Below are 15,818 nucleotides of genomic sequence, written 5' to 3'. Positions count from 1 at the left end.
CTTAGATTGTCAACACACAAGACAGATGAGGCAGAGTTCCTTATTGTGACTGATTACAGTAAGGAGCCATGACTCAAAATATCATGTGAATGTACAGAGAAAGTATACTAACAATAAAAAGGTATTCACTAAAGTAAAAATGGCTGATTGACACAAATCTTACTGCAGAAAAATTACAACTATCTCTCTCTCATATATATATATATATGAGACAAAATAAAAGATTTTAAAAAACTGTTTCCAGCAGTAAGAAAGAATACTGTGTGTAAATTAGCCATTTACACCTTGTGAGAACAAACAGAACTCCTGCAAATGACCATCATAGTGGAGATCACTAATATGAAGAGCATTATGCAAACCTCTGATCCAACATGTCATCAGAGAAACAAGTGACCAGTAAAATGTCAAAAATAAAACCTTGAACAACTTTAGACATGTTGCCAAAGTTTATGTTGGACAAATTATGATCTAACCATGATGAATGCAATATGCCTTGGTACTAACAATCTCTCAACTACAATAGTACATCAACAGGTTTCCTGAAAGATACCAATTATCAAAAACAGAAAACATGACAACTTTAAATTTCTTTTTCATTTGGTTTTTAAAGTTCTGATTATTCTGTTGATGGTAATTATTACAGCGACATATTGTCGTCAGAAAATGCAATTTTAATTCAGATGTATTAAAAGAAACAATCAGAAACCATTTGAATATAACTGAATTTTTTTCTTTTTTTAAATTGAAAAGGAAAACAAACAAATGAGATCAAGAAGTTGATGAGTAGACAAACACATTTGCTAAGCATAAGGGGTAAGGAACACAGCAACATAATAAATTAGACCCCATAGAAAAATGTACAATATTTACACAGCAATCCAATATTTACAGAGGTGCCTATATATATATATATATATATATATATATATATATATATATATATATATATATATAATTTAAATAGGTGTTTCAGCAATGTTGAAAAATTAACATTACTGCTCAGTTATCTTGCAGAACAAGGTCATCACACATCTAAACATTCCCAAGAATTACTACACTACTTGAGTTCCCCACATAGAATATCACAGAATGGCCAGCAAGAATATAACAACCATGTGCTTAATCTTTCTCACACACACACACACACAAAAACATATTATATACATATTTAGTATAAATACAATTTATCGCATATTCTATAGTAAGAATAATAATTCTTTAGAAAACAACAGAACTTCAATGAAGTTCCTGTACTTTTCCAGCTGATAATGAACAAAGCATTCTAGCTGACAGATTTTGTAGAAGAGACAATCTTTAATATGTAAATTTTTTTGCTATAATTAATTTGAAGTTGCACTTTGAAGAAGGAGGAGAATCCCACAAGAAAAACATTGCTTTTTAAAATCAAATTTCAAATTATAAGCAAAAATACTCAAATGAGAGACTACTACTTACAGACACACACACACATTCAAACACATCATTCCTTTGTAGGATAACCACAAACTAATACAACTAGTATTTTGTTTATAGTATAATTCAACACAGGTTTATTTGTGGCATATTATTTTGTAAACATGTGAATCTATTTTAAATTTAAGGCAAGTCAAAAAGATTTTGAAGGTCAATGATGAGAAACATAATTAACAAGGCAAGTCTCCAAATGAGATTAAAATAAATGTGCGTATGCATGTACATATGCACACACAAACACACACATATGCATATATATATACACTGTTAATTACTCTGAATAACTGTGTACCAAAGTGTGTGTGTGGAGTATGTGGCAAAAAATAAGATTTATTAATTTCTCTATTTTGCAGGTGACAGACCAGGGATTGCCAGTCATTTTCATACTATCTACAAAAATAGAATCTATTCCAATTTTGGTTATTTACACTTTGATCTGTGCAGCAAACAGTTAAACAGTAAAAATATTACAGCATAAAGATTACTTTATTTAGTTTGCTTATTTTTTATATATTCAAGTTACTATGCACACACGTTTAGATTTTGTATGGATTACTCTCTCTCTCTCTCACTCACTCACTCACTCACTCACTCACACACACACACACACACACACACACACACACACACACACACACATACAGAAAACAAACAAGCTTTAGAATCTACTTACATGCCAATTCATATTCATACACACAATGTATGCAATATATGTCTCAATCCCATTTTGTGGCATTCTGGGCAAGAGTCTTTTACTTGATTCAAGTTGACTCAAGCTAAGTGGAATTGAGGAGTTGGAAAGTGTGGAAGCCTGTTGCATGGACTGTACTTATAATTCAAAAAAAGGCCAGCCTTGTTTCACACTGATTCTGCCTGATGATCATTACCTTAAAAGGTGTGTCTGTGACATACTCAAGCATTCACACCCTAATTCAATGAAGAGGTGGCTCAGTTAATCAAACACCCAGAATACTTTCATCAAAATCAACAGAGGCCCATATACTCTTTCATATATAAGAATTGTCTAAGCAACAACAACCGGAAGATTATGGAAAAACTGGTAAGTCAGGATAGCACCATTGTGATTGGCCCACCTCGAAGTTTCATTATGTACACTAGGTGTCAGAGTTTGAAAAACAAAACAAAAAAAAAATAAAGAGACTTTAAAAAATGGCAAAAAGAATTAAAAAAAAAAAAAAAGAACCAACATGCGAGATGATACAATCTAGATGTGACAATCGAGAATTGAGTAACCTGAGAGAAGGATACTTTTAACAAAATTTAAGATGCAATTTTTTTGCACATTTGCATGCACACACTGCGGTTTAACCTTTAGCCAACCTGCTAACTTGGACTGCAGCTATACATACACAATAAGAGATGGAAAGAGAGAGGTAAAGGAATAGAGGGAGAAAAAGGGATCTATTTTAAAACAGGGGCCACATTTTTCAGTAATGTTTTACGTAGTGTTTTTGGTACGGAAAGACTTTCAAACTTCGTATACTTATCTATTTTGTGTTATAGAACAGAAAAATATTTTTGTATTCGAATTTATTTCATGTAAAAAATTGTCTTATTTCAATAATTTCAACCAATCACTGACAAGTATTCAGTTGTTTATATTTACTCCTTTGACTGATTAAGCGATGTAAAGCGTATTTAATCTCCATACCTTCGTTTTATTTGCTTTTTTCATTTTAAAATTGCTTTAACCCTAACCCTAACTCTAGGGTTAGGGTTAGGGTTAATTGTTTCAGAATCATTTGTTTATGTAGTCGGCACTTAATGTATATCGGCTGAATGGACGTCAGTGATTGGTTGAAATTACAGAAATACGACAACTTTCACATGGAATAACTTATGGATTTCTTTTTTTTTTTAAGAAGACTAAGAGAAAAAAGATGTTTTATATGACACATTCTACCAGTGTTCCAAGTTTCAAAGTGTTTCGTTAATGAAAAATGTGGCCCCCGTTTTAAAAAAGATCCAGAAAAGGAAAGAAAAAAAAACAGAAAAGAGTAAGAGCATCCTACAATAAAAAAAAAAATAGTTATATTGAATACGTAATACAATAAGTTGATTGAGATATTACTGGTAATCATTTAATCAAACCCTGGAAGAATGAAATGCAAAGTTAACCATGACAGGTTTGGAACTCGGAATATGAAGGTCAAAACTAAATACCTTAAGACTTTGTGTGACACTAATATTTTGACCCAAAGCATCATAATAATAATATTGCTTTTTTCACTCAGGACTCAGCCTGTCATTTTAATTATCAGTGAGTGGTTGTTAGAACTCAAAACAGATACTAATCTAAAGAATGTCCTTGTGTTATGGAATGACTGTGAAGGCCTTGACCAATTTCCAAGGATAAAGGAGTACTACTGAAGACATAAAAGAAAACCAACTATCTGTAGCAGTGCTTCAAAATTTGATTCATCTGGTTAGATCACACTTACACCAATATCCTGATATTAATCCACCACATGACATCAATACAACATGTGTTCCAACTATCTCCATTCAAAAACGTATGGTATCAGATGGTTTTCTTTCAAAAACACAAGAACTTGTACAAGAATGATAAATCCAGCAATCTCATTCATTTTCACTCATTAAAACATGGGATATGTTTGAGACATATTACCCACAATTTATTGGCTGAAATGGCAGAACTGCCAGGAGATGCCCTGGTATTAGGGCTGCAACTTACCATCCATAGAATAGAGAGTACAGGGATGACAACTCTTTCCACAATCAAAGGAACAAAACAAAATCATCCAGTGTTACCTTGAAAGGAATTTGAAAAACTTTCCCAGCCGAAACTGCCAATGTTAAAAGGAGTGCTAAAGAAGAGTAAGGCAGGTCCTGGAAAGTGAGCTCCAAGAATTGCATAGAAGCTATTAAAAGTTTAATAGTACCTGTTGTATAATATAGTTTCAATGTCATCAACTGAAACCTAGTTAACCTACAAAGAATGAACACAAAAACCAGAAAACACATAACTACCAATAAAATACACCATCCAAAGATAGATATAGACCACCTCTACCTGTCAAGGAAAGAAGGTAGAAGAGGGCTACAAGTGGACTGCAGAAGTAGTTAAACAAGACCAATGACTGGATGATGATGATAGTGAGAGTACATGAATCCCAGAAGATGCTTCATTCAGTGAACAAAGAAGCTCAGAAATAGAGTAGAGATACACACTGCAAAAATAGAAATGGCTAACGAAGCTGACCAAATGCTAAAAAAGATAGCCAAAATGCATAGGATGAAAGCAAAAACAGAAAGACTTCAAATTTTGAAAACAGATGGCAGCTGGCCTATATCCACTCCATACCTAGGAAGCTAATGTAAACCAATCAAAAACCTATCAGTGGCTGCAGAGTTCAGAGTTGAAGGCAGAAAGAGGGATTCATTCTTGCTCCCTATAAACCAAGGATTATCAAGCCAACATCTTCAAAATTGGAGCAGACCCTCACATGACAATTTGAAGTATATATGCATGAGAGATATGCTTGTTCCTGCAAGTGCATGAAGCCGAAGGAAGATATCAATTCTGCTAAGTTTCCATACTGTCTACCTCTTTGGCATAGTGTCTACATTCTTCAGTAGATTAATAAAGAGGTAAGGAATAAGGCCACAACACCAGAATGTAGAGTATTGTGTTGATTTTCTGGTTCTCTACACACACTAATATGTGTGAGAGAGAGAGAGAAGATTGCTCATTTGCACAAGTGTGTATTGAGCATTTTTTTATATTTGTCTAAAGAATACATACTTGGTCTGTGTGTGTGTGTGTTGAAAGTACTGAAATAATTTTTTCAAAAACAGGAATAAAAAATTGCTGAGTAGGAGAAAGATAACACAATTAAAAAAAGAGATAGCTTTTATTTCTTATTATAAAAACACAACCTATGAGTACCACAATTTAATAGAGAAATTCAGTAAATTCTGAACCTGGTCATGAAATATGATTGTCAACTACTTCCTTATTTTGCTTCAGTAACATTTTACACAATGACTCCTATTTCAAAATAAAACACCCTAGCTGATAAGAAATTTATAAAGAAAAAGAAAAAAAGTTTTCCCTGTTTTCCAAAAATGTTGGCAAGCTACATGCTTTGCATCATTTTCACTCAATATCTACGAAGAAAAATTAACAACAATAAAAGGATCAGATATGAAAATCTATGCTCTTTATTTTGGGATGTTGGGTTTGATAAAATAATTCACTGCAGGCAATTTACAATTATATGAATTATATGGACATAATCAAGAATCAAATGAAGAAGTTTCGGAAACAAAAATTAATAGCATGTCCAAGAATGATAGCAAGCTATATTTACATCATGATGGACATTATAGAAGATGGCCTAAAACTTTATACCTCTACCTCTTCATATTGCACAGGCAGTAGGTCCCACCTTTCACAACAGAAGAATCAATATGAGGAATGGAGTGGAATAATAACAGTAATAATAACCAACAAGTGTTATGGTGATGAATAAAATATAGATGATAAAAGTATTAAAACAAATTTTTAAAAAAATCAAAAATAAGACAATTATTAATAGGAAAAACAAAAAGACAGCATAAAGAATATAGACTGGAATAGAGTAAATGGACAGTTCATAGCTCCTTCATCAATTATTATTTCTGCCTGTGTGAAACAACACACTACATTTACTCGACACTAAAATTAACAGAATATAAGGAAAATAAAAAGAAAAGAGAAAAAGGAGAGAGGGGAGGGACAGAGAGAGAGAGAGAGAGAAGCAAGAAAAAACAGGTGTCAAATGTATAATAGAAACAGTATAAGGTTATATAAAATGGTTTACAATTTTGGAGGCAGCTTTCAGGAGATATGAAAAGGACTCATTCCTCAATATAAGCTAGACAAACATCACCTTCAAAACTATAGTTTAAGTTGATCTTTAACCATTACTTATATCTACATAGTTGTGTATGCTGGCATGCAAATAGGTACTCAACAAGAGCCAAGCAGCTGCAAAAAGGTTGGCATGGCGGTTATATGCAAGAACTGTAGTTTGGAAGACAAGAACAGAATCAGATTTCAACTGAACTTCCAGTGTAAGCAGAAAGTTTAAATTTTGACATAACTGTGTGGAGTTGGGGAACCTGGCTATGATGTACATGGTGATGATAATGAGCATGATGATGATGATGATAATGATGGAGTAATGAAAAGAAAAAAAAGATGAATTAAAGTAATGGGAGGAGTAAGTAGTAAGTAAACAAAGAAGTGGGAGGAGAACAAGAACGAGAAGAGGCATAAGTAATATGTGTGTGTATGTGTATAAAATGTAATAATAAAGCAGTTCTGACTACTTGGAGAGTTTGCTGACCACTCTTATTAAAGCTCCATTCTCTTCTTTCAGTCGTGCATTTATAGATCGCAAGTTGTCCATTTCCTGCAAAAATGAAAATAGATACAATAAGTAAAGCAAAACTCCATGATTTAAGTAAGAATGAAATAACCCAACAATTTAAATTGTCCTCAATTTTGAAATTTGCCTATGGTACAAAATATATGAAAACATAAATAAATAATAAAAAAGTAAGTTAACAAAAATGTGGAGTGGTGAACTGAAAAAATTCAATAAATGTTGGAATACATTGTATCTGAATATAAAGCAGAAGATGCTTCAAATATATTCAATCTTAACAGCCAGAAATTATTACAAGGATTAATGCATGAAGACACATTATGTGATACATATCCTCAGTAGTTTTTTTTAAATTTACATTAGCCACAGGAAACTAGAAGCTCAGAAGGGAGAACCAGTGATAACAACATAACATCTCACAGCATATAACTACATGTTAAACCTCTAAACTATAAAACAATGCCAACACTAGATGAAACTGAGGGTTGTACATTTCTCACTAAGCCTAACATGATTTCTTGAAATGTTTCAGAGAATTCTACATGATAAATTTCCATTAAAGCTAATAGCATTATGAAAACTGTACCAAAGCTTCTGGAAATATTAAGATCTATTTGAAAGGGTCATTGTAATGTTATGTTACGTTGTAATAGATTATACAACTAATAGATGGTGTGAAGTCAAATACAGAAGTCAATTCATTCACACTTAGTGACACAAGGTAACTTTAATTAAGGACTAACTTTACTGTTATGTAATTCACTTCAGAAGGAAGAAATGCTAGGCAGGACCTAACGATGCTTTGCTTTACCATACTAAATGCCATAAAGCATGTACTCCAGCTATGCGTAACTGCACTGCTTAAAGTCAACCAACAATAGTAAGTAGCAAAATACAACATAAGTTTGTGACATAAGTCTCCATGTGAAAAGAGTAGCTCTGAAGTCCATCTTCATAAAAAATATATAGTGCAAGTTAGCTGGGCAGAATCCATTCTCCTTTAAATAATGTCCACATGAGAAGTTGAACTTAGCACTGGAAACTAATGAAACATTCAAAAGTAAAGCGCCTGTTTGTTAGAAAAGTGTGCTGACAGTATACTGTTAGATAGACTGGTCCATTTGAGAATTACTAGCCATAGCTAAGGACACAATGCAGTACTACTGTTAAGACAGGAATCATCTAATTAACTGGCTATGAAATTAATGAACCATGCTCTGAAAGTGCATTTTAGGGAAAATAACATATGTTTGAGGATTTAATTAAGAGACTAAAAATAATATTGTGGAAATAATTAAAAAATCTAAATGGAAGTGTTCTAAATTTCCATTTTATATCTTTTCTTTTGTTTTTCTTTTTAATTAACAAGAAATGACATTTAATGATTGGTTCGGCAGTTGTATTAAGGAATGTCTACAAGTCTCTGATGTGGATGATAGGTTGAAGGGATACTGCCATTAGGTTATAGTGAATTTGATAAGTTTGTTAGACTAGCATGATAATAGCATTAGATAGTATGTTGTTGCTTTTTCACATAGTTAATGATGGTGACTGAATCCCACTACAGATGACACTGGATGAAAGAGATGTATCGTTAGGAGTTAAAGCTAATATCACAGCTAATGGGAAACATTCTGATTGTTACAGACTGAAGAAAATAGTGATAGAAACATCTAGTTAGTTAGTTAGTCAAGATGAATTTCTGTTTCAGCTATGAGAAAATAAAGAGTTCAAGTAAGAACAAAACATTCATGAAAGAGAAACAGAGAATATAGATGGGGGGGGGGGGGGGAGATAAGATATAGATAGAAGAGAGAGTAGTAGCTGAGATAAAGAATGCAAGGGTATAGTAATTAAAATTAAAAATAGAAAAAGAAATTATGGTGCTTACATATGACCCAGTTTAAATAAACTGTAACAGTGTTGAATATATTTCATATTAATGATAGAGTTAAGTGAAAAGAATAAGAATAGGTTATTGTTGAAACAGACTGTATGATATAAAATTACTAATAAATGGCTTCAAGTGTTGTTGTTCGCTATTATTAATTAGCAAAAATGAGAGAGAAGCTAAGAATAGAAATGAAGAATATAAAAACAAAAAATAAAGCTGTAATAATTTATTCGACAAAAAGAGAAACAAAATAAAAATACTGAAAATTATTGTTTACCAGCAAAATCATTAAGGATAAAATTAGTTATTTTTTTTTTACTTTAAGTGAAGAATCTTTTCTTCCACTTCTTCATGGTTTTCAACTATTGCATTGTGGTCATCCTAGAACAACTGCATTCAAGAGATAGTTAATTGTATTTACTCCAGCACTTGATAAATAATTATATCATTGGCTTCAAGTTTTTTGGCACAAGACCAGCAAGTTCGAAGGAGGGGGTAAATCGATTACAATGACTGCAGTGCTTAACTGGTACAAAAGGATGAGAGGTAAAGCCAACCTCAGCAGAATTTTAACTCAGAATATAAAGAAGGATGAAATGTAACTAAGCATATGGCTTAGTATGCAAACAATTATACCAGCTTGCCACTTTACTTATATTATTGACTTCAGGAATATGAAAACGTATTCAACTAGGGTGGGATCTGAACTTAAACTGTGAAGGGAGGTAGCAAGAATGATTCAATTATATAACTTGTTATATAAAATAAGCTACAGAGAATTACTTAAAATAACAAAAAATCTTAACATGGTTCATAAAGGTATGTAATAGCATTGGCCATTAATGTCTTAATGCTCCACAGTTTGAAGCATTTTTCAATAAAATGTTCTTATACATTTTCTAATCCATCTATCCATAGATGAGTTAAGTAGATTAATTTCAAATACTCATTTACTTCTATACTGATAGTGATAATTTTTAGCAGTGATGACCGTTTTGTTTCACTGGGGTTAAAGTAAACCACACTGGTGCTGGTGCCACAATAAAATGCACCCAATACACTCTTAAGTAGCTGCAAAACAAGTAGAGAAAATGTAGGTTCAAAATACACTAATTCATTATAATTGAAGACATGACAACCATTAATTTGTTGGTGCCATGATAAAATACACCTAACACACTGTAAAATGGTTGATGTTAGGAAGGGTACCCCCACTATAGAAACCAAGCCAAACTGAAACAAATAAGCAAGATCTAATCTGTCTGTATAAAAAACTTCAACTGTGACAATCCATATCCAACCCATGCCAACATGGAAAGCAGACACATGACAATGAAAATGATAAATATATTCCATTTATCAAGCATTATATGACATAGAACAATACATTAAGCATTAATTAGCTGTTTCTAACTATAAATATCAAAGAATTCAAATTTTGAAATGCAAGTGGTCTTTTTAGCTTTAGGGTATGGAATAACTGTTATAAACACACCCTTTTCCAGGGAAAATCCTGAAAATTAAAAAAAAAAAAAAAAAAAAAGACAAAAAGAAAGAAAAGTTTCTGCTTAAGCAAGCTTTGGAACTACTGAGTTGAAGAAAATAACTTGCATCTAAATAGACATGATAAAATACTAACAGAGCACTGTCTGTAGACCTTTAGAGATACTGCATTAACTTAAAACAATTTTAAGAAAAACTCAACTGCTTCATTATTAAGTGACTAAACTTTAGGAATGTGAGGTAATACACAAAAAAATGTTTGCCTGACGAGAATTGAACAGATATAGCTATTTATTAAAAAAAAAATGCATTCCATAAAAGGATATTATCAGTTCTAAATTACTGCTTATCTAGATTCAAATACATCTTTTACCTGATTTAGCCTAATAACAGGTTGCAATTGCTAGATAGATAAATACCAAACCATTAACTACTAAAATGTTTTGGTGGCATTATCTTCTATCTGACTCACCAAGCAGATAGAATAAATTGAAATTGAACAATAAACAAGGACTGCATCAGAATTTAATGAATTATTTGGTCCAACAAATCATATATACACTGTTTTTATACATAGGTGCAGGTATGGATGTGAGGTAAGAACTTGCTTCCCAACAACATGGTTCTGGGTTCAATCTCACAACAATACACCATCAATAAGTGCCTTCTACTATAGCTATGGGTCAACTAAAACCTTATGAGTGGCTTTGGTAGATGGAAACTGAAAGAAGCCTATTGTTTACATACGTGTGTGTGTGTGTGTGTGTGTGTGTGTATATATGTGTGTGTGTGTGCAAGTGTGTTACTGTTTCCTTGCCTTGACAGTGCATGATGTTTTATCTCAACAAGGAAAGAGATTTTCTTTGCACCTATTGTAAAATTTTATAAATGTAAATTCAGTCATTAAGTTATTTTGTGTTAGGAGTTGGTAAATTAAAAGTAATCAGAAATTAAGACATTTTCAAATGGAAATTGGAAATAGCTAACCCACACAATTTCATGTGAACTGATACAATTGTACTATATCTTATAAAGAAAATTAAATTTGAGGTAAAATAATACATGAAAAAACGTCTAACTTTTCAAAAAAAAAAATTTCTATAGAAATTTTTCTAATATTCCAACAAATTAAACAATTACCATTTTAGAACAGATATGAAATTAAATTCTACCAACAATCTTTTAAATATTTTTGGCATACACATGAAATTTTAACATTGCTTACCTTGAAGTTAAAAAGAAAATATTTTAGTTGTTAGTTAAGAATACTAAGATAACTGCTGTTAAGTATTTACTATAAAGACTACAACTACTACTGTTGCTTCAATGTTAGTTTTGTCAATATAAGATTTTCCCTATTGGAAATAATATAGCTTGGAGTTCATTTATCTCCTACAGTATTGGAAAATGTGATCATCTTGTAATAATGATGATCCTTTCTACAATATACATAAAGCCTAAAATTTTGGGGGAGGTAACTCGTCAACTACATTGACACCAGTACTCAGCTGGTATTTATTTTATTCATCTAGAAAAGATGAGAGGCAAAAATCAACCTTGGAATTTTAAGTCAGAACACACAGCCAGAAGAACTGCCATAAAGCATTTTGTCCCATGTGCCAACAATTCTGCCAGCTCTTCACCTAGGAATATTTTAATCACTTCTCTTATATGATTTGGACATCTTAATTTGTTGCTAAACATTTCTGCCCTATGCACTAACAATCCTGCCAGCTCACACAGCCTTTCATTAATAATAATGATGAATATTAATAATAATGGTTTCAAATTTTGGCACAAGGCCAGCAATTTCAGTGGGAGTGGTTAAGTCAATTGTATCAACCCTGAAAGGATGAAAGGTAAAGTCAAACTTGACATCATTAGAACTCAGAACATGAAAATGGAAATGCCACCAAGCATTTTGTCCTGTGTATTAATGATTATGCCAACTTGCCATAATAATAATAATAATAATAAAAAGCATTGTAACTATAGCACAAGACCAACAACTGGGGAGAGGAGGAGGCTATTCTACCAGCTTACTACCTAAATAATACTGATAATAGTAACAATAATAATAATAATAAAAATAAAATTATAATAATCGTTTGATATTTTGGCAGGGGAGGAAAGTCTTATGTTGAACCCACAGTGCTCAGTAAGTACCTATTTTATCAATTCTGAAAGGAGGGAAGGCAAAGTCGACATCAGTGGAATTTGAACTTGGAACATAATGAGAATATGCTCAAATGATTCTGCCAGCTTCCCAGCATAATAATAACAATAATAATAAATAAGTAACTATGCACTAAAAGCTGTAGAGTTTAAGTAACTTGAAACACGTCCAATTAATGTTTCACTTCATTTTAGATTAAATGAAGGCACTAAATAATTTATACATCCAAATCAGACAAGGGAAATGATTATAATATTCAAAATAAAATTCAAAATCAAAATGAAAGTTTCCACAAAATATTTTGAGTAAAGAAATGAAACATTAAATGTAATACATATTTAAAGACAAAATACTAATCCGACAATGGTTAATAAGTTACCAACAGGCCAAGAACATAGCATGATGTAGGATAGCTGGATGAACATAATCACAAGAAGCTGTTAGATTAAATAATAACAGCATGGATCATTTTAAAAATGAAACAACAGCTAACAGCAGAAAATAAAAAAAACAAAGCAAGCCTAAAAATAACAAGCATAGTCTTCTTTATCTTAATACAGAATGTAATAGTGGTGAGTTCTAAATGAACTGAATCAGTGACCTAGTTTTGATGCCCAGATGGAACTAATTTAAACTATCAAAGGAAGATCCTGGCAAAAATGTATTCTCCTCTTGTAAAACTCACTAGCATCAAATGTGTGTGAGTGTGCGCACACACGGGTCGTGTAAGTGGGTGAACACTCCAGACACGTGTACTCTTAAAATACTTCTCAGGGAAATTCAGCATGACACAGAATGTGACAAAGCTGTCCCTTTGAAATACAGTTACAACTCATTTTTGCCAGCTGAGTGAAGGTGCATGGCTTAGTGGTTAGGGTATTTGGCACACATTCGTAAGGTTGTGAGTTTGATTTCTGGTGGCATGTTTGTGTCCTTGAGCAAGAACAGTTTATTTCCCAATGCTCCTGTCTACTCAACTGGCAAAAATGAGTAGTACTTGTATTTCAGAGAGTCGGTCTTGTCACACTGTGTCCCACCAAATGTCTCTGAGAACTATGTTAAGAGTATATGTATCTGTGGAGTGCTCAGCCACTTGAATGTTAATTTCACAAGCAGGCTGTTCAATTGATCAGATCAATGTCATAACCTAGTCATCATAACCAGTGCCAGTATGTGAGTGTGTATGAAAGAAGGAAGGAGAAACTAAATGGAGTTGTCTATTCTTTCCTGAATTCATTAGCCATTCCTACTTTGACAAACATTATATAATTAGACAGAGTTAAAATAGTTTCCTGACAGCAGAAATATTCTGTTGTTGGCTTCCTGGATAAACAGATATATTGCCATAAATATAGCTAAATCAGTTAGGAAACTAAATCTGGCACAGTGTTCAAAGATAAAGTAGAGGAAAGTTTTACTACTTCAGAGTCAAGCTTTTACCTAAAACATATCCCAGTGTCAATTTCTAGATTTCACAGCTAAATTAAAGCATTTTAATGTAAGCCAACGTAAAGTTTCCTGAATGATTTGCTTCCATATGGGTTAATATGGGTGCATTTTATACATTTTACACAAGACTAATAAAAGTCAATCACAATATACACATAAGCATAGCTAATATAAAAAAGAAAAAAATCATTACACCTCACTTGCCTCAAACATGAAAATCATGCAACTACAGCCTTCAGGATTGTTTCAAATGTTAGACCTCACATTCACTGAAGATATCTCATGGCAGATGCACATCCATCACATGGTTAGAACTGCATCCCAAAGAATAGCCCTTCCTTTCAAATTCAGAACCATAGAATACTTCAGCCTCCAACTGATTCAATCTCTGATTTTCAACTAAGCTCAGGAAAGCTCTCAATAAACTAGTACTCTTACATTTAAGATGGTGCTGCTAATACATACATACAAACATTCTGGGCCACATCCAGAGAAGGACCAATCCACTAAGTGGCATAAAGTCCCCCACCACCACCACACACAGACATGCTTTTTTCTCTCTACCTTTTCAACTACAACTACTATTATGACCTCTGGTTTTATGTCATTTTCACTTACGCACTCCTAATTCATTTGTCTCTCTTCCTATTATCCATAGTCTCCCCAGCCATTAATCATCACCAGAGACCCTACACTAACCACTATGCCTAGTCTTTCATTCCAAGAAGGTGGACCAACTGCAATTCTCTCACCACATTTTTTTTTTTAGACATAAACTTGAAATAGTTTACATGATACTTCAGCAGTATCAATTTTGTTGGTCTTGGAGAGCTTGTGAAGACCACGTAACTCCAGACCTAACAAAAAAAAACAACATTTTTGACAAGATGATGCAAGCTAAAAAGAGCATTAGCTTATAGTTTATCCACTACTCTAATACCTGACCATATCTGAATAAAAATAAGCAGAATTTTCACAGGTTTATTGTGATTGAGTAACTGCTTCTCTCACTCACACACACACACACACACACACACACACACACACACACACACACACACACACACACACACACACACACACACACACACACACACACCGTCCCCGTCCAATATTTTTTTTCTCCAATCCCTAGTTTTCAAGAATTCAATTAACCAAACCATACATCCACAATATAACTTGCCAAGATTTGCTAAGACTGAAAATGCATTGACTATAGAACTGTCACCATGCTGAGTCATTGCCTTTAAAAGCCTGTGTGTGTGTTTGTGTGTGCAGGCATATGTGTGCGTGTGTGGAATGAGTGGGTTGACCAAGAGAGAAAGTACTTCATCAAACCTAGAAAGACGAACAGTTGATTTTACCAGGTGAAATTTGGTAGGTAATGTAAATAAATACTACAAAGTATTTTGTCAAATATTAATACCACACACACACACACACTCACACTCACACACACACACACACACACACACACACACCAGAGAGAAAGAGAGATATCAAAATTTCCTAAGGTTGTCTTGTTGCTTTTCTGCATTAAGAACATATAGCTGAGGTGGTCAGTCTAAAACAATTTTCAATCAACAGCAACTATAACTGGAAGAAGAAGAAATGTCATTAGTGTTGATGAACAGCTCTGAAAATGGGCAAAGAAGATAACTCCTCAAATGTTAACTGAACAAATATGAAATGGACATATGCATAGTGTACAGAGTGACTGATCATTGGCAACTATAGTGATAACTACAGAATGGAATGAATAAATAAATAGCTTGAAAATAGACTAAAATAGTTCAATCCGGGTGTGATATGACTTGGAGTTGGTTGCATAATTCAAATTTTCTAAACGGAACATATAGTTAAAAAAATTTTTTTTCTCTCTCTCTACACACACACACACAAACAC

General features: G+C 32.9%; 1 protein-coding gene across 6 annotated transcripts in view; it reads right to left on the bottom strand.

Moving 5' to 3' along the window:
* Positions 1 to 3,338: 3,338 nt before the first annotated feature.
* The window catches only part of LOC106871763 (protein phosphatase 1 regulatory subunit 12A), a 148,447-nt gene continuing 135,967 nt past the window's right edge, over positions 3,339 to 15,818 (bottom strand). For all 6 annotated transcript variants that reach the window (XM_089347206.1, XM_089347205.1, XM_089347210.1 and 3 more), the window contains one exon: positions 3,339 to 6,914. Coding sequence is in view for 4 of the 6 variants with exons in the window: in XM_089347205.1 (XP_089203331.1) it covers positions 6,828 to 6,914 (87 nt within the window). In the remaining 2 variants the exon portion in view is untranslated. The remainder of the gene's footprint in view (positions 6,915 to 15,818) is intronic.

The sequence above is a fragment of the Octopus bimaculoides genome, chromosome 2, assembly GCF_046866305.1.
Source record: "Octopus bimaculoides isolate indiv1 chromosome 2, ASM4686630v1, whole genome shotgun sequence".
Classification (NCBI taxonomy): Eukaryota; Metazoa; Mollusca; class Cephalopoda; order Octopoda; family Octopodidae; genus Octopus; species Octopus bimaculoides.
The sequence above is the reverse complement of the archived record's forward strand: the minus strand, read 5'-3'. Positions and strand labels throughout refer to the sequence as shown.